The sequence below is a fragment of the Odontesthes bonariensis genome, chromosome 16 (genome assembly GCF_027942865.1).
Source record: "Odontesthes bonariensis isolate fOdoBon6 chromosome 16, fOdoBon6.hap1, whole genome shotgun sequence".
In the NCBI taxonomy this organism is placed as follows: domain Eukaryota; kingdom Metazoa; phylum Chordata; class Actinopteri; order Atheriniformes; family Atherinopsidae; genus Odontesthes; species Odontesthes bonariensis.
Genome location: NC_134521.1, coordinates 11,393,023 through 11,412,500, shown reverse-complemented (window position 1 = coordinate 11,412,500; position 19,478 = coordinate 11,393,023). Strand labels below are relative to the sequence as shown.

The following is a 19,478-nucleotide window of genomic DNA, read 5'->3' as shown; positions in this document are numbered from 1 at the left end:
TTCCACCAAGTTGTCAGTACAGTGAGTAAAAGATGACTTTTTAAATGCAGACCTGACTGTGTGCAGTGAACAAACATGTTGTGAACTCTTTATCCTTTTCCGCTGTTCTGCCATCATTCTGTCAGTGACCCATCCTTAAAAAGGAGCATGTGATATGAAGCTCCTGTTATAGGTTTAGCTGTGAGTCCTCTGTGTTGGTGTGGCCCTTTAAATTCTGAAATGAACACGTCTCCTCGCCTTTGGCTGCCTCAGTCACGTTGTATATGTCCAAAGGACTGCTCTACAAAAGCCTATTTACCGTGGAACTCTGAAGCAAACCAGTCAGGTTTAGCTACCTACCTACGCTGGGAACACAATGACTCACAGTCCTTGCTCTTACATTCAGTATAACAATAAGCCTGAGGCACCAGGAAGGATTGGATAACAACAACTGTGATAAAACCATGTTTTACACACACACAGAAGAAGTGTAACGGTGCAGAGGATTTAAAAAGAATAAAGGGTTTTTGTACAAACTAGGCAGAATGGGAATAGTCTGAAATCAAATGTTTTCTTGCATACCTTTCATTTGTTCCTCAGCTCTCAGCAGGGGAAGGAGGATTTAACTCTCCTAATCTCCTTTATTTCTGCAGCCTTGTGTGACATGCACCCAATGAGGGCCCTCTTTCTGATTCCCAGGAACCCCCCTCCAAAACTTAAATCCAAAAAATGGTGAGTGAGCGACCATCCTGATACCCCCTTTTTGCCCTTCCAAATGCAATACACTGTGCTGTAGATGAGTTCTGTCTGAGATGGATTCGGATCCAGTTCTAAGCACACATTTTGTCGGAAGCAGAGTGTTTACAGCCTGTCTCACTGTGGACATTTGTAGATGATCTCTTTGCTTCAAATGGTAATAATGATGAATCATTTTTAAAAGGTAAATGTAATCTGTCACAAAGGGCAGCACGATAATGGGCAGCGTTGTAATGTAATCACTTTGCTCATAAATGCAGTGTCCCCATAAACAGGCGAACTGCATTAAAACGTACCTGATGACAGCAGCAGGGCCTGGAAACGATGCCCGTTTCTGCAGAACTCCCAGATTTTCACAGCAGAATATTTGCTTTCCATCACTTTGGATGCGTTTGTGTTGGAGATCCCTGGAAAGATGTCAGAGTGTGAACAAGGAGCTGGGATACTTTGTCCAACTGTGTGTTTTTGCTCCCGTTACTTTACATACTGCTCACTAATGGACTCACTTAGAGATGTTTATGGTCCCATGGCATTAAGATAGAAGAAACTCTTTCATTTCCACTGAGTTGTAGAGGTCATAACTGTTTTTTTTTGTTAGATTCTTAGTTTAATCCTCACTCTGTTGACACAGCTACCTGTGGCTCTAAAGGTGTAACAAGGGAAGATTACTACAAAATATTTTTTTTTTCTAAAATACTGACACTTCTGATTCCCACCCAGATGTGTGAAGGGAACCAAAGGGAGACCCTCGTCCCCCTTGAGTCTGATAAATGTTGGAGCAGAGTTCTAACCCTGCCCTCCCAGCACCCCCCCATCGAGTTTATCATCCTCTAACTTCAGTCCCCTTCCTCCCAGGTCCAAGAAATTCATAGACTTTATAGAAGGCTGTCTTGTCAAGACGTACACCAGCCGGCCATCCACAGAGCAGCTGCTCAAGCATTCCTTCATCAGGGACCAGCCTACTGAACGCCAGGTCCGCATTCAGCTCAAAGACCATATTGATCGTACACGCAAGAAGAGGGGAGAGAAAGGTAAGCCAATGAGATCTCAAAAGATGATATTAATAAGAAACACAGTACAGGCACCATTGACTCCACTGAGGGTGGGTTGCCATGCTACAATATTTACTAATGTGCTATTTGACGACTGTTTTTTCCTTTTATCTTGCAGAAGAGACGGAGTACGAGTACAGTGGTAGTGACGAAGAGGATGAAAATCGTGGCGATGACAGAGAGTCTAGGTAATAGTTTATCTACTTGTAGGAAATCCCCTGAACCCCCACCCCATCCATATTTTCATTTCTGGTCATCAGTTCAATCCTCAACGTGCCCGGTGAGTCCACCCTGCGGCGGGACTTCCAGAGGCTGCAGCAGGAAAACAAAGAGCGCTCAGAGGCTCACAAGAGGCAGCAGGCCCAGCTGGCCGCTCAGCGGCGGGACCCCGAGGAGCACAAGAGGCAGCTGTTGCACGACCGGCAGAAACGCATCGAAGAGCAGAAGGAACAGCGCCGCCGTCTTGAAGAGGTAACCTATAAGCCTGATCCTTTATGCAGTTGCTCTTATCAAACATGAAGGCAGAGCCAAGAGGTGATTAACGATGAGTCATGCTTGATTTTTCCTTCTTTTAACCACATATTCAGCAAATAGCCAGAGTCACTGTTTCCTTCTGGCTTTATTTTGGCTTCGTGAACAGAGTCTCCAACATGTCAAACTGTTCCATCAAGAAGCCGAAGAGATTTTTCTTTTTCATCAGTCAAAACGTTTGTTCTGTGATTATTATGAGACACCAAAACGATCACAATGTTGTAACCAGTGATGAGATTCAATGTGGCACAAAGTCAACACGTTTGATGAGTAATATGCACTGAAATCTCATAAGAATATATTTTAGGGATGTAGCCTGTAGGCTGAGAATTGACACGTGGCCTTTGTTGGATTTATCCAACAGTTGATCCTGATTGTGAAATCAAATCCTTCACTTTTAAAAGTATCTCATTATACTGTAAGTTATGATGCTCCTTGTCTGTTATGTGGGCACACTTGTCCTTATGATTCAGTCACTTTACCATTTTCTGTCCTTTTCTCTGCTCTTAGCCAAATCTGATGTCGATGTTGGTATTTTACAAACTTATTTACATGTGCTTATGACGTATGTTCACGATTTGCTTTCTAAGCAGCACTAACCTGTCACAGTAAATCCATGAGCTATGACCATAAGTAGCAAATTAAAAAAACTTAATGAAATTAGGAGAGTTTAAATGGCTTAGATGTCCGATACACAAACTGCCACACGCGTTGATTTGCTCGCTGCATGGCACGAGTAATCTAATTTCTTCTCACCAACTCGAAGCCTCCGTGACTTAATAACTTGTTAAGCACAGAAGAAAAGCTAAAGTCACCTTCACTGGCAACAGCTCCTGTCAGCAGTTATATTTTTTTTAGTTATCATAGATGAAGAAAACAATGGAGAACAGTGAGATTATTTAAGAAAAAACAAGAAAAACAACAGTTCAGCTCCTAAGGACATGGGCACGAGTTATTAACAACATAAAGAAAGATGTTTTCCCTCAGAGCATGAACATTAGCGAGCTCATCATTCAGAACTTCTCTGCATTAACGCCACTAATCTCCCTGTATGAGTTAAACCAGCGCTGGAGGCCATGGGTGTTCATTTGACTAATGCATAGTAAAAAAAGTTGATCGGTTATGAATCACCCTCTGATGTAACCCTCTAATCCTTTTAGTTTTTGTTTGTACACCCTGACTTACAATGTTAGCCCAGTACAGGCTGTTACTGTGTCACACTTCACTGCAGCTGACATAAAGCTCTGATATCCACACTGTCACAGCAACATGTCATCCGTTCTACTTTGAATCTGAACTTGATTTCAAGCTGTGGTGAAGCTACAGAGTTCACAGAATCTTGTGTTTAACATGATGCATGAAAAGGAAAGTATGTTGTTGAAGAAACTGAAGTACATACGTCACCCAGCCTGTTGGTGGGCTGCCTGCAAAGTGTCCGCAGCGGTGACGTCTTTGAGGAAATGTGTGAGATGTGAAAGTGGCACATGGAACTGCCCTCATGAAGGTATTTCCACTGCAGTGAGACGGCACCAAAAATGACCTGCTGTGTCTTGTTTGGCTCTTGTTATTTTTCTTATCGAAAGCTGACCAAGAGGGTTTTATGCTTAGTTGAAGGGTCTCATTTCTCCACAGAGGGAAAAAAAAAAAAATCGTTTTTCTTTCAGTGACCTATATAAAAGGAGATAAAGAGGGCCTCCTGTCAAAAGTAAGAAACTGCAACTTTATATTTGAATTGGAGCAGAGCACTCTGAGGATAATTGGGATGCAATAAGTGTGTAGTTGTTTTTCAGGATGACTCACGACTTCTGTTCTCTGCCCTTCATTGCTACTACCTTTAGTCCCCTTTTCTCCAGCTCTTTGCAGTCATAAGCACACTAATTCCTCTGTGCAGGCATAGCCTCTATGCTCATTTCTCTTTTTCCTGTCACCCCTTTCTCCCAGCAACAGAGAAAAGAGCGAGAAATGGTGAGGCAGCAAGAAAAAGGTCCCCATCGGAGACTCGATGATATGAGACGGGAGGAAGACCGAAGGATGGCAGAGAGGGAGCAGGTAACCAACCACAAGAGATGCTGAGCTGCAATCCACCAATAATGTGAAGTGTGGGCGTGTCGACCACCAGTACAGCACAAGTTGCTCTGGTGGTGAAATTCCAGGAGTATGTTGCCATAGCAGCAAGGGTCTAAATTAGTGTTATTTACTCGGAGAGGTTTCTGTGGGGGAGCTCTCTGCATCTCTTATGCTCTGTTTCCAGTCTGCCTCAGTGGCATCAGAACCTGCCATCATCACATTTTAGTCTTGCATACTGAAAATATGTTAGTCTGGTGCCTCGCAGCAGTCACAGGGTGATGCTAAATATCTGAATTATGTCATATGTATGTGACCGTTTATTTCTCTTAAGGTGCTGATAGTGATTTCATGTAGTGAGACGGCCTGTAACAGTGGATACAGGCCGTCTCACTACAAAACATTGTTGTTCAATAAAACACATGGTTTTTGTTCTCATGATGACATCCCATAACTGTTATTTGTATATGCTCATCCCCACCCCTACCTCCTTATCCTTCTGCAGGAGTTTATCAGACATAAGTTAGAGGAAGAGCAGCGGCAGTTAGAAATCCTTCAGCAGAAGTTGCTTCAGGAGCAGGCGCTGCTTATGGTAACCAGTCCTTATTAGTTCTTAATCATTTCTTGCCTTGCTTGCAGAGGTTTCCAAGTCTATGTCTTGATTATAACACCGTCTCAGTGCAATCAGCAGTGACATACACTTCCTCACTTTTGGGTTGGATTCAGATAAGTGTTTTTCTAAAAGCTTCATTGAATTTGTCGTTGAATTCGTGGACTAGAACTTGATGATCTTAAAGTAGATCTGCTCTAAAATATTGAGCATACAACTGTGAGTGCAGCTCGTATAAGACTGCATGTAAAGTCATGTTTTCCAGGGGAAGTTTCAGTGTTTCAGGACATATTGTACACCTGCCGCACTTCTGTAGGAGTTGCCTCACATTAGGACTGAAACCTTTGTGTCTATTTTATAGAGGGACCAAAAACCCAAACCAATCTATATGAGGCAGTTAGAATACGTATCCCTACATGATTCCTGTGTGTATGCATGCCTTCAAAGGGACTATTCCACATGGTCAGCCACAGGGCAGCAGCCTGGCTGCACTTTATGGAGGTGTGGGTATGTTTAAAGGCTATTAGCAAAGACGGTTAGTGCTGTATAGTCTGTAGGGTCAGTGCTTTAGGCCTGAAGAAAACAATCGTGGAACACAGCTCTGATTCAGCCATTGTGTGCAGTAGATGTCAGTCAGCCCCCCGTTAGCTCCCACCTGGAAGATATTTGGAAGTAGTGAATTTTCTTCCACTTCTGCTGTTTTTAATTCAATCTGCCAAGTCATATTTAATGCTTCTCGCAGCTGTTTCACAGTAAGTGCCTTTCATTAGTTACTGTTAATTAATATAGTGTCAGATAAATCAAACCATAAATAATGTTTGAACTCTTACAGAAGTCAACATAAATCAAGAGGAGGTAAGAAAACCTCATAAAACTCTTTTTACTTATAATGTACAGTATTTAGATGTGTTCACTTACCCACACAAAGTCAAATTAAGAATCAGTATTCACAGCATAGAAATGAACTTTATGAACTTTACTGCATTGAAGCTGCCTTCAACCTGAAGCTTTGACGCTTTCATTCTGCTGCTTGTCGATAAAGTGGTTAATAAAGGGCTCTGAGACCCATACCTTTAACACATAATGAAAATCCAATAAATCAGCTCGCTTGGTCGTTTGATATCTCGCACAAAAAGCTAAACGACGGTCAGGACCGGTATTCTTTTGATGCGGACTTCCTGCTCTAAAACGGGGACACGTTGCAGGTGAAATCCGTAGTGGACAGCTGAATTTTCAAGCCTCTGTCTGCAGTTATGAATGAATTCCATTTGAATGTTTGCAGATGTGTTGCTTCATGTGTTCTGTGACATCTGAAGCAAGCAGCATTTTCACTGCTGCGTTTCTTTGTTCAGGAGTATAAGCGCAAACAGCTGGAGGAGCAGCGTCAGTCGGAGCGGCTGCAGAGGCAGCTGCAGCAGGAGCATGCCTACCTGGTGTCCCTGCAGCAGCAGCAGGAGAAGAAGCCCCAGCTTTACCACTATAACAAAAACCTGGAGCCAAACAACAAACCACCTTGGGCCCGTGAGGTATCAGCGATAACTGCTTTTGTGTCATTAGTGTATTATCCCACATCTGCAAACTACAGAGCAGATCCTTCTTTCACTGTCCTTATTCCAGGTGGAGGAGCGGAGTAAGCTCAACAGACAAGGTTCACCCAAAATCTGCACCACTGTCTCTGACACTGCCCTCCAGTCGCGCTCTGACTCCATCAGCCAGTCGGGAGTGGTCCAATCTTCGCAGACCCCACCGATGCAGAGGCCAGTTGAACCCCAAGGGGGGCAGGGCAAGGTGGGTGTTTCCAAGGGTTTAAAATTCAGTTTGTTTAAACCTTGTGGAATACTAGCAGAGTGTCCAAATGTTTCTGCTTTTCTGCCTCTAAATTCCTTAGCTGCTTAACCTTGAGATTCTACGCTACCCTGTTCATGCAGTGTTTTCTCCTCTGCTTTCCTTTTCCTACATGTAAAAATGTCACTTTGATGTACAAACACATCTATGACTTCCGCTCCACTTGGACCTTCTTCCTCGACCGCCTCTTTCACCCTTCCTTATGCTTGGCTGCTGCTGCTGCTGCTCCTCCTGTCCCCTGCAGTTCCAGATGGCTCACTTGGTTCCACTGAAGCCTTACGCTGCCCCTGTCCCTCGCTCTCAGTCCCTCTGTGACCAGCCCACTAAGAACATGTCCGCATTCCCCACCCAGGATCCTTCCCTCACCCCCACACCCCGCCCAATCCATTCCAGAGAGCTTGTACGTCAGAACTCAGACCCCACTTCTGAAATCCCTGCACCACAGGCACATCAAATCAGGGAGGATCGCGGCCCCTGGATCCGCCTGCCGGATGTAGAGCTCCCACCCAAGGTGAGATCCACTGGTTAGTCCAAAAGATGACCTCACTGATCTGTAACACAGCTTTCACATCCAAAGATAAGCATAAACAAAAATGATTTTAGCCCTTTTTGTAGGCTGCTGTCGTATTCTGATAGCAGGTGTGAGAAAATATTATGTTGCTGTCCGCAGATTCCTCAGAGGACTCTATCAATTGCCACACCTCTTAACACCAACCTAACCTCTGGCATTAGGCATCCAGTAAGAGCCAGGTACTGAAACAAGCAAATGCTTTGATTAGATAGTTCCTTAAATCAGAGTCTTTAAAACTGTAGTTGGTAGTAATAACAGCTTGAGATGGTTGTATCCTCATGGCAGCAATCCAGATCTCAGCCGCAATGATCGCTGGGAGAGAGGAGACAGTATGAGCATCATATCCAATCTGCCCCAGACCGGCTCTCTGGAGAGGCATCGCATCCTCAGTGAGTCCCTTCCTCCCCAATGCTGCATCTGAGCATCTTTTCTGTGAGTCTTATTTCAGAATTATAACTGCACTCCATGAATCGTTGTCGTATTTTTCAGGTTCCTCCAAAATGGAATCGCCCATTCTCTCTCACGAAAGTCGCCATAAGCCAGGGGAGTCTCGGACCTCCTCCCGCCCCGGGCGCCCTGCTGTAAGTGCCGCATTCAAACACCATTACATTAACTTAGTGTCAACTTTTCCTTACTTCGGACACTAGTTTTACCATTACTGAAAGACCGCATGCCAGATTTAAGCCGCCATGGCATAAACTTATGCTTATTTTAATCTCAAATACACCTGCTGTGTAAAATTGGACTAAAAGTTTTATCCTCTTTCTCAGTAACCTGGCTCTAACATTAGTGTTGGGTCTTAATTTAGCATGTAACCTGCTTTTCAGAGTTATAAAAGATCATGTTATGAAATCCACTTTTTACAGCAATTCATCAACTCTTGCTGGTTTCCAGCGATGCAACGTAGCGAATAGCTGTGGCTCGTCCCAAATCGACGGGAAAGCTGAATGTTTGGGCTCAGCCGCGCCTCTGTGCACATCACAGAGGCGATGTTGGCGGCAGTGTGCTCATGCAAAGTAAAATACTGTGTTTTTCTGCAGTTATTATTGCAGAGACAATAAAAACCCATATGTGTGAGAAGCGTTGAACATTCTTGTCAAAGAGCCCAGTAACTGAACAACTGAATGCTGTCACTTTACCGGAGGGATGAAGCCATCAGTGTTGCATTCCTCATGTCTGAAATGGGCTTGCTTTACCCTTGGAGCACCACTGCTAATACTCCTCATCTTTCTTCTCCTCTCAAATCCCTGTTTGTTGACTTTACCTCAAATGTGCAGAGTTACAAGAGAGCTATAGGGGAGGTCAGTAACAGTGTCTCGTGTTTACGATGCTTTGTGCTCATGCATGACTTTTTATTTGCCTTGATTCTGTAATCCTCACACAGATTTAAAAGCATGCTCTACCTTGTCTTTAGTAAATTATGCTTTGTCCTCACAGTGAATTTTATTTCTTTGTTTTAAAGACCTCATAATGTGTTCATCATTTCATCCTGTGAGGAAGGCACCCCACACTGGAATCAGTCTGAATCATTTACTTTTTCTGAGCTCATCCTCTTGATGCACGCACACTGTGTCTGGATTGTTTTCTGTTTCAGACATTAAATGTGCCTCATTTTTGTCTTGAATGTATTTGTCAACACTGGTGTTTGTATGTTTGTTTGTTCAGGACCACGGCCTCTTCGCCAAGGAGCGGGCTGAGGAGCCGCCAAGGCCCCCGGTCAAGGCCAATGATTACTCTTCCTCCTCAGAGAGCAGCGAAAGTAGCGAAGAAAGCGAAAGCGGCGAGGGAGCTGAGGAGGAAGAAAGCCCAACCGATCGGTAAAGCTGACTCCTACGTGTGCTGACGGGAATCTCCCCATCCAATCTCCACTATCAGATTGGGTTCAAGATCAAGTTGTGAAGCAGTCGTCCAGACATGCTTCATTCAGTGTTATTACGGCAGGAAAAGCTGCTTTCAGTTTTATTACGGAGCACTCAGCATCTGATATGATGGGCGTATTTCAAGCTTTCATTTGAGGTTATTCCGTTTAAGATGCAGAGTAATAAGGACGTTTTAGAAAAAATGTGATTGTACAGTGTCCTCTATAAACAATTAAGGAATCCATGCAAGATATTTAATTCATAAGAAAAATGTTTGTTTTTTTTTTGTTCAGACGATGTTTTAATAACTTTAGTGTAACCTGTTGTAGGAACAAAAAGCCTCGATCAGGACATCTCTGACTGTCAGTGCAGAAAGCAGCGGGTTGTTTTTGTTAATCTTTGCTTCCAAAGACGGATCAGTGCTTCTAAGACACTTTGCTCATTTCCCTAGCAGAGCCAGATTCATTCCAAACTTCCACTCTTTGTTTATTTGTTTTTAATTTCAGCCTCAGGGACGCAGACACTGATTCAGTCAACACCATGGTGGTCCATGAGGACGAGGGCGAGGGGGAAGAAGGAGAGCAGGCTGGAGGATATGGGGATCAGACCATGCTGGTGCAGAGAGTGAGTCATCCGTGTTGGAAATTAATCATGATTACAAAGCACATTGAGTTGCCTGTGGTATGAAATGTGCTATATAAATAAAGATTGATTGATTGATTGATTGATTGATTGATTTGAAAGAGCTCAACGCAGTGCGTGGCAGAGAATGTTCTAAAGCAGCAAAAGAATTCTGTTCCCGTGACAACTTAAAACATATCCTAATTTCCATATTTGAGTCTTTTATTTGTTTATCTTTTAGTTTGATTATAACAGAAAAAGAAAACAGCCTGAAGTCTTTTAGTTGTTTTGTGTTGCATTCCTGCAAAAACCAAAGCAAAAGATCAGAGTGTTTACGCCTGTGAGTCATTGTGATGGAGCCGCACCTTCAAGAAGCTAAAAGAAACGAGTGCAGAAAGATTTCTGGATGCCCCACACAGTTACGTGGCGTTTCCTTTCCTTATTCTCACTTCAGAACTGTTCAAAACAAAAACAAAAGGAATGTTTACCTTTTTTTTTTTTTGATGGAAAACACCTAATTTACTTCTCGATTAAGTACTTATTTTAACTGATGCCAATGACTATATAACTGAGCAAATGAAAATCATTTAACTGATATTTGATGGCTGAAAATGGAATTCCCAAAGAGATTTAGCGCTTTGCCCCAGTGGTCAACAGGTTTCTCACCATTAGACTGTAATGGGGTTTAGCCACAGCTGCAGTGCACATCTGCTGTTGGACGTTGTAGGAATTTTTGACTTTGAGAATTAGTATTTTGCCCCTAAGCAGTCCTCCAGCTGACTGCTGTTAGGTGACGGTTCGAGTCTTTTTGAGATATTTGGGGAGACGGAATGCATCTTCAACATGGCTCATAATAAGTTGAACGAGAGAAGTGTCACCTTCACTATTTATGTCACCATCCAAACCGGGTGCTTAATATTCTCACAGCGTGCATTAGATTCTTCATGGAGCCGTTGATTGACTTTAGGAAGGCATCTGTTGTGGGTAGGGTTTGAATTGAAGTTTATAAATTGTGCATAAAGATCTTTTCTTTCATTGCGCATCTTTCAGTTAAGTTACTGTGTGTGTTAAAGACTGGGCACACACAAAACTGCTGCTACACAATAACCCAGATGGAAGTCTGACAGCATTGTGTAATACTTGGAAGTGTGTGTGTTTGTTTTACCTGAAAGACCCCAGAGAAGAGAAGCCATAATGGATACACTAATTTGCCAGATGTGGTGCAGCCCTCCCACTCCCCCACTGATTCAGCCACTCACTCGTCTCCAGGGAAGGACTCTGTTTATGATGTAAGTTTTACTGACGCCAACTATATCACCCCTGAATCTCTGCTTTACCTTGAGTTTATTTATTTGCTTAGAGTTGTTGTACAAATATGATTTCAGTCCTGCAGAAATCCATTTGACCAGTTCAGCTTGCTAGCACATCGTCAACAGAAATGTAGATGTTGAAGTCTCGTTGGTGCTTAAAAAGGCCAAATTTTCAGACTTTTTGTCAGACAAATGAACTGTTCACTGACTGTATGTTGACTAAAGCGTGCGTACAGCTCACTTTGTCACTCTACTCCACCAGTATCAGTCCAGGGGTTTGGTGAAAGCATCGGGCAAGTCCTCCTTCACCACCTTTGTGGATCTGGGCATGTACCAGTCCCCAGCGGGTACAGGAGACAACATATCTGTCAGTGGTGAGTGAAAAGCTTTTTAAATGTACTGGAACATCTGCTTTACCCAGAAGATCTAACACACTTAGATTACAAGGTTAGTTGTATGGAAATATGACTTCTTAATAGACTATAAATTTAGCTTTGAAAAGGACAAATGAGACTTGTTTCTTTGTTTTCTCCATCAAACCTTTGGGTGCATCTGTGTGCAGGCTCGAGGTTTGAACAGCTGAAGATGGAGGTGAGGAAAGGCTCCATGGTGAATGTGAATCCCACCAACACAAGACCCCCCAATGACACACCTGAGATCCGCAAGTACAAGAAGAGGTTCAACTCTGAGATCCTGTGTGCCGCACTTTGGGGTAAGAGTGGACTCAGTACTGTCATAGCTAAAAAAAAAAAAACAAGGTTTAATACATTTAATACAAAAGGGATGTACCTTTTCATTACGTCCCTTAAATTATAGAATATCTGTGAAGTGGCTGGTCTCAGGTCTAATGTGCCACTGATTGCAGCAGGCTATGATTAGGAAGTTACTTTGGAAAAATAAAGTGTATAGAAAGGACACAAAGGGTAAAAAGCAGGTATTCTGTGGGGTTGCGCTTAGTTGCTGCTAAAATTAAAAAGACATTATTCTGATTGCAAAGTCGTGTACGAGTGTCTGTGTATTTTTCCAGGTGTGAACCTGTTGGTGGGCACAGAAAACGGTTTGAAGCTGCTGGACCGAAGTGGTCAGGGAAAGGTCTATCCCCTCATCAACTCTCGCAGGTTCCAACAGATGGACGTCCTGGAGGGCCTCAACCTGCTTATCACCATATCAGGTCATAATCGCTGCTCATTACCGCTCTGCCCTCCTGTCCGTCTGAACAGCAAAGCCTGCAAATTGGATTGTTCTGATTATTTTACACTGCACTTTGACTTTGGTCTTAAAAAAAAAAAGATTTGGATATATTATGTGATTCAGACATATTGAACAGAGATATTTCTCAGTATATAAACTTTTAAAATGACACTGTGAATGAACGACTGGTAAAGAACACACAAAAGTTTACATGAAAGGCATTAGGCTCATTCTAATTAAGTTAGTTGAGTGTAATATTGATCATCTCGCCTCATAAGATATTTAGATATTATTTTGTAACACTCTTAAATGAGTATCTCACCCTGTGTTTATTTAGGCAAGAAAAACAAGGTGCGTGTCTACTACCTGGCGTGGCTGAGGAATAAGATCCTCCATAATGACCCCGAGGTGGAAAAGAAGCAAGGCTGGACCACTGTGGGGGAGATGGAGGGCTGTGTGCACTACAAAGTGGGTGAGTGGCAGATGTTTGTTGTTATTCTATTCCTCTGAGGAGAAATTCTTATTAATACATTCGGCACAGTGAATTATTGATTACGAGTGTCTAATGTCCGCTGGCCTTGTGGTTGTTCTGTCCAGTGAAATATGAGAGGATAAAGTTCCTGGTGATTGCTTTAAAGAATGCAGTGGAAGTATATGCTTGGGCGCCCAAACCTTATCACAAATTCATGGCCTTCAAGGTAAGTGTCCCCTTTCCTGAGCTGGATTAGTTCTGTTAAGAGCATCCAAGTTGGTTATCTGCTCACCTTCTCCCTGTGCTTCCAAACCTCCTCCACCCCACTTTGGACCAGTCTTTCGCAGACCTGCCACACAGGCCCGTCCTGGTCGACCTGACAGTGGAGGAAGGCCAGAGGTTGAAGGTTATCTACGGCTCCTGCGCCGGCTTTCATGCTATTGATGTGGACTCCGGAAACAACTATGACATCTACATCCCTGTTCACGTAAGTTGCACCGCCGACGGGCAGCAGCGTGTTTGGAGAAGTGAAACATGCACGAGTTTATTCTATCTGCGTTCTTCTCAAACAGATCCAAAGCCATGTGACCCCACACGCAATCGTGTTCCTGCCCAACTCCGATGGCATGGAGATGCTGGTGTGTTACGAGGACGAAGGCGTCTACGTGAACACCTACGGACGCATCATCAAGGACGTCGTCCTGCAGTGGGGCGAGATGCCCACCTCTGTTGGTACGGGTCAAAGACATGAAAACCTGTTGTGTGAACTGTATAAATCAACTTGTTCATTGCTAATGTTGCACTTTGCTCTTTAGCTCATATCTGCTCAAACCAGATCATGGGCTGGGGAGAAAAGGCCATTGAGATCCGCTCTGTGGAGACCGGCCACTTGGACGGCGTCTTCATGCACAAACGAGCTCAGAGGCTGAAGTTCCTCTGCGAGAGGAACGACAAGGTAAGGCACAACAACACCACGAGGTTTCCACAGGTGATGGTTACTTTTCTCAAAATCTGAAACCAGAGAGTGCAGCTTATTCACCGTTTATTCAGAGATCAGCCAGCCAACAATGATCTCCTACCAGAACTTTGAAGTTATTTGTTTAACCGGTAGAAACACAAAGGATGAAAACAGGGAAGTGGCGGTTATACGGGGGATTCTACCCAAATCACTGCTCTCACAGTGAAAGTGAAAGACTCCAAAAAGTCACGGCTCTAAACCAAGAAATCATCCCGTAACCTAAAGGGAGCCACACTAATCAGCTAACTCCATATTTCCAGGGTTCTTGCGCAGTTTCACAGTGTGGAAAAGTGTCATTTCCAGGTCTTTGTTTTTGAGACCCCACATTATAAGCTACAGACTGATCCCCCACAGATACATGCATGTTCACGGGTGTGTAGGCGCCAATCGGGTGGAGGAATGGGTTTCCAGTTAGCGGTTCAGGCTACATCCTCTCTAAATTAATGCGTCTTAGGACAAGAACCTGATTTCCAAGTTGCTCATAACTGATTTGAATGAGCTACCGAACCAAGAACTAAAATCTTCTGGCAAATGGATGCAGCATAAAAGCACACATGGTCAGAATATCCATTGATCCATTTGATAAATCTCTACATGTGTTCTTGGATGTCACAAATGGCTGAAAAGTCAACCGAGAAATCTTTTTTTTTTTTTTTTTTTTTAGAATTTTGAACTGGAAAACGTGCAGGAAGCATGTATGTAGCACGCAGAGTAAAAGTGGGATCACTGTTTTCTTGACTGATTACAGCACTGATTACACTATTAATGTTCCTAAAGATGTAACTGTGTGCCGGTCCTCAGGTGTTCTTCGCCTCGGTGCGCTCTGGAGGCAGCAGCCAGGTGTACTTCATGACTCTGAACAGAAACTGCATCATGAACTGGTGAAGGAACAGCTGCTCCGGTCGGTGTGTGGAACCCAGCAGGGTCCGGAGAACCGAGTGCATCCGCAATCCTCGCTTAAGCATGCACACAAATGTGAACATCACTCTCTCTTTCTCTACAACTCGCTCTCACTCAAGCACTCGTACTGCAAAACAAACACACAATCGCACACAGGAACACACACACACCAACAATCACCCAATCCATTCCAGCCTACACTCCTTAAGACGCAGTTTCTACAGAGGCCTCTCGATGAAGTTCTCCCTGGAATCCTCGTGAAAAATTGCTGATGAGCTTCAATTGTCAATACATCTATTAGTTTGTACTGTGTAAATATATTCCTGCTTGATTTACATTTCTTGGTGGACCTGTGTTCAGTTGTAACTATTTAGTTCCTAATTGTGAAGTGTGTTAACATTCCTAGATGGCTCTACAGTACGTTAAGAGGAAGGCATTATTTACCAATCCTATATGTCGAAAATGACTCTGTAAATAGCACCTGACACTCAGATCAGAATCCTCCGCAGGCCTCTGGGACAGCCACTGTCCAGGCACGTGAGAAAAGGAAAATTCAAATGTTGGAACGGCCATCTGCCGTTTCTTGTGGGTCTCAATTGTTTGAAAGGTTTAAAGGAAGGACTTTAGAGACATTAAAGTCAGGGCGAAGCAGATGATAACCAGAGGCCCCGCTTTCTGTGTTTTTTTTTGTTTGTTTTGTTTGATTTGATTGCATCAAATAGGCCTTGAATGCTTTAAAAACTAAAGTGATTTCAGTTTCAAATCTTAAAGAAATGATACAAACCAGTGCGAAGATTTCTGAGGCAAAGCCATTAATTATATGTCTCATTAGAGTCGTATCTAAACTTCTTGTTTTCATAGATTTACAAAATATACAAATTTAATATTTATATGTAGTGATTCTGTATTGGTATTAGCCTACTGGTTTTCTTAATTTACTGTAAGTATGTTGCCATTATATTGCAATATATCCTATTCTCTTGGAGTGTTTGAAGAGGGAAAGCAGTGCGTGCGGCAGTGTGGTGATGGCTTTAGAGAGAAGAGGGGATGATATCTAAGACGTGTGGAGGGAGGGCGTGTTACCTTCCTATCATAGAGGTATCTGCTCTACTGTACTATATTTTAGTTGTTAGACTGTTTGGTCGGTGTGGCTGTTTGTGTGAGAAGTGTTTGCAGTAGGACGGCTCTCTGCGTGCTGTAGTTCTTTTCCGTCTCGGGCCGGTAGAAAGGTTTAACGTACGGGGACTCTGCGGCGCGACAGAGGGCTCCATCTCATCAAGCACTTTGGAGAACACGGCTGGAACTCATGAGACTTAATGTGTCTTATATCTTTGCATTCTGCCAAAGTTCAAATATATTTTGCAGCAAGGTGGGAATCAAGGCCAAAGGATGAAGAGCTAAATTGGAGGCTGTATGTGAAGAGGGAAAAAAAGCTATTCCCACAGGTCACCAGCCAGTGTTTTCCTCCAGCTTTCTTTTAGTTCCACCTGACTTTTCGTAAGTATAACCGTGTCATGCAGGTAACTTTCCCCTCCTGAATTAAGCTTTTTGTCAGTCAGTTCTCTTTGTGCACTTTGGTTGGTACAGGCGGACATTTTAAAGTCGAGATGGTGGCACTCACTCCTGCCTTTTATGATGGAGTAGTTTTTTTCTTTTCTGACAAATTAGTGCATCTGTATCTGTTGTTGTTGTGGTTTCCCAGTCTGAAAAGCTTTTGGCAGTTATGAGAGGAATCTCGGTTGGTGATCAGTGGGATAGAGCAATCGTCTGAAAGCATCTGAAAGCTGCCATCAGATGCTTAAATGGCAGATCCAGCCTATCAAAGAGAGGCATTTTATATCGTCCTAACGAACGCTATCAAGACTGCGGCACATGTTCAGGGCAGGGAGCAACAGGTCACAGATTCTATAGATGGATGGTTTATGGGCATGGAAGAAACTTTACTTCAGTAGACATACATATATATCTCAAGCAGATACTTTAGTGTGCATGTAAGCCATTGAAATAGATGATATAGTACTGTATCAAAATTAGTTTTCCCTTCAAGCAAATGTGTTTTTGTTGTTAAATATCTCTTTTGTGCCATGACCCACCGTACAGATTTCTCTGTTGCACTCCACCAGGAGTTCTGGCTCTCATTGTTTAGTTTAGTCTCTTCTCTTCATCAATCTGCCATGTTTACAGTTTAAGCAGTGCCTTGGATTTGGGAAGAAGAGAAGTTTTAGTAAAGGGTTGCGAGGCCCCACGCCACCTGCCCCACCTTTATTCGTCTCTTACTTGAAATAACACGAAGAAGAAGAAGAGGCACAACCATATTTGGTCCCTTTTTATGATTAACATTCGGTGCCGGTTAAGTGCACTTAAATAAAATCCTGAATATCCCTTAAATAAGCTTGAGATGCCTTTTTTGGCATCACCTTAAAAGATAAACAGCCAATGATCCAATCAGAAAGTGGCAATAAGAAAGAAGCTGCTGCACGTTCATTAAAACTGGGTGAAAGGGATCCGCTCTTAGTGGGAGCCAGCATAGAGAAAAGCCATTTATATGTGTATGAAACCTGTTTGTAGAGAAAAGTGCACGTCAACTGAAACTCTGTCTGCTCAGATAATATAAGTTCATGCTGCACAGATAAAATAAGCGCTTATCCTTCAATAACGTTTGATTGTGTAATCTTGTAGTGGGGAGAGTAGCCTGGTATATTCTGAGAAGCCTATTTTATAAAATCTGTAAATTAGTCTATTGAGAAATAAAAGTGAATGTACATCTATATGACAGTTTGTATTTATATAAATATGTGTTCAACACTATTAACCCAAGCACAATGTATTTTAAAGCAGAGCGATCAAAGCTGTAACTGAGTGGAACGGGGAGATGGAAGCTTTTTTTCTTTTTTTTTCCTCATTCTGTCGGGTCGTCGAGCTTGTTGGCATCAAATCAGTCTAAACCGTTGTTGTTGATGAGCAAGTATTCAGCTGAGACTGCTGTGTGCATGTGCACAGTGTCAAATAGTTCAGCGTTTATGTTGCGTTACCCAGGCAAAAATCTAGTTCTTAGCAAAAGAGGTGAGACATTGGTTTTGGATCAGGCCTCTGCTGTAAATTACCCACAGGGGCTGACGGGCTGTACATATTCTCAGGTGATCATCATAGATGGAGTTCTGTGAGAAATGAATTGATCAATTTGTCAAAACAACATGGTGGGAAAGTCTATAATCATTGCTTGACGGCTTAATACGTGTATAAAATACAGATTTTACACATCAAAGTCCGATCACAGGTGTTGGAGTTTTGCTGCGTAAAGCCTGCTGAACTGCTTCATTTCAGCTGGTAATGGTTGGTATCTAAGACCACGAGCCTGAGGATGGGTTGGGAACATCGAAATCATTGGCTCGACTGTTCTTTTTCGCCATGTTGACGCGTGGGTCTCGCTGAAGTCGTTGCAGAACTTCCAACGAGCTCTGACGTGTAAAATCAGTCGATTGCTCCTTTAACACAGAAGTTTTATTATGAGCCAGTTGTGTTTGTTGGATGAATGTTGTCAGACTACTTAATTTGTAATTAAATAAGATCAAATTGTGTAACTTGGGCACACAGAAGATTTGAACACTGTAAAGTTTCAAAAATTCTAAAAGCAGCACAAATGTGTAGAAAAAAAATAAGCCATAGCATCATCATTTACCTAAAAGGATTCATTTCAAGTACAGAATTTGCACTGTTGAACGCATGAGGCTGAGCATCGCAGTTTAAGGTTGAGGTCATGTGATCTAACTGAGGGAGACGTTTCCAACAGCAGTGGGTCTCAGTCTGGAACACAGAAGAGAAGAAGGAAAAAAAGCACCTTAGGATGTAGAATTGGGGCTCATAAAAAAGACCTGAACCTCACTGCTCATTATCATTTGTGGAGAGAAGTGTCGGTGTGGCTTTAAGTTTACAAATTTGATTTCTGAATTCTTGCGACTCGAACAGCCGAGATGCGCGGTCGTCATTCGAAAAAGAGGCACAACTGAATCGCTTCTTTATTCAAGCAATACGAGCATTCGAACAAATCAAAACCCTGACGCTCCATCTCAGTGTGGCTGGCAGGTAGTGATTCTCCAGTGGCCTTTGGCAGACTAAATGTAGGTTGGTTTGCGTGTTACACAATCTTTCTGTACTTTAGTTTGTCACAAGAAATAACTGCTTCTCTGTCAGCTTCACTCATCACCTGTTGGGATGATGGCTGTGACGGTGGATTCTCAGAAGCTGCCTGGGAAAAGAAATGCTAAACTTAAAAACTGACAACATCCTCTTTCATGGCTTCTATTTATCACATGTGAACGGACTAACAGCTGCAGCTGGGAGGGAGGCAGAGAGCTCTAAACCATCAGGATCTTTGGACAGAAATACAGTTTCCATCATTCTTTTTCAATAACTTTTTTTAAAGCGGTAAACATCTTTGCAATGTTTTAGTGTGCGCGTGTCTGTGTTACTTGTGAGAGGTTAACACTAGATTGTATTTCATAAACTGATACTTTAAACTTTCAAAAGATTGTGTTGAATGAATTCATGTCTTAATACAGATTGTTTGAAAAATAAAAGACCTAGATCTCATTTCTGGCTCCAGTCGCTTTCCTTCTTTCTTTGTGATGTGATGAGGGTTTAACACATTTCGTTTTATTTAATTTATCTTTTAAATTGATCCTTTTTGGAGCCATTTTGG

The 19,478-nt window shown here is 42.8% G+C and overlaps 1 protein-coding gene across 7 annotated transcripts in view; it reads left to right on the top strand.

Annotated features, from left to right (window-relative positions):
- Positions 1 to 19,369, top strand: part of mink1 (misshapen-like kinase 1) — a 28,468-nt gene extending 9,099 nt beyond the window's left edge. The window contains exons 8-32 of one of the 7 annotated variants that reach the window (XM_075487832.1): positions 633 to 711; positions 1,591 to 1,766; positions 1,906 to 1,975; positions 2,048 to 2,258; positions 4,266 to 4,367; positions 4,888 to 4,974; positions 6,345 to 6,518; positions 6,610 to 6,780; positions 7,082 to 7,348; positions 7,508 to 7,587; positions 7,694 to 7,797; positions 7,898 to 7,989; positions 8,686 to 8,709; positions 9,074 to 9,225; positions 9,774 to 9,891; positions 11,061 to 11,177; positions 11,461 to 11,572; positions 11,761 to 11,910; positions 12,226 to 12,369; positions 12,727 to 12,861; positions 12,987 to 13,087; positions 13,199 to 13,348; positions 13,434 to 13,593; positions 13,677 to 13,816; positions 14,681 to 19,369. In XM_075487832.1, coding sequence (XP_075343947.1) covers positions 633 to 711; positions 1,591 to 1,766; positions 1,906 to 1,975; positions 2,048 to 2,258; positions 4,266 to 4,367; positions 4,888 to 4,974; positions 6,345 to 6,518; positions 6,610 to 6,780; positions 7,082 to 7,348; positions 7,508 to 7,587; positions 7,694 to 7,797; positions 7,898 to 7,989; positions 8,686 to 8,709; positions 9,074 to 9,225; positions 9,774 to 9,891; positions 11,061 to 11,177; positions 11,461 to 11,572; positions 11,761 to 11,910; positions 12,226 to 12,369; positions 12,727 to 12,861; positions 12,987 to 13,087; positions 13,199 to 13,348; positions 13,434 to 13,593; positions 13,677 to 13,816; positions 14,681 to 14,764 — 3,200 coding nt within the window. In that variant the 3' untranslated portion in view covers positions 14,765 to 19,369. Of the gene's footprint in view, positions 1 to 632; positions 712 to 1,590; positions 1,767 to 1,905; positions 1,976 to 2,047; positions 2,259 to 4,259; positions 4,368 to 4,887; positions 4,975 to 6,344; positions 6,519 to 6,609; positions 6,781 to 7,081; positions 7,349 to 7,507; positions 7,588 to 7,693; positions 7,798 to 7,897; positions 7,990 to 8,685; positions 8,710 to 9,073; positions 9,226 to 9,773; positions 9,892 to 11,060; positions 11,178 to 11,460; positions 11,573 to 11,760; positions 11,911 to 12,225; positions 12,370 to 12,726; positions 12,862 to 12,986; positions 13,088 to 13,198; positions 13,349 to 13,433; positions 13,594 to 13,676; positions 13,817 to 14,680 lie in introns of all 7 variants that reach the window. The other 6 variants (XM_075487837.1, XM_075487835.1, XM_075487831.1 and 3 more) reach the window with 6 other exon arrangements.
- The last annotated feature ends 109 nt before the right edge of the window (positions 19,370 to 19,478 follow it).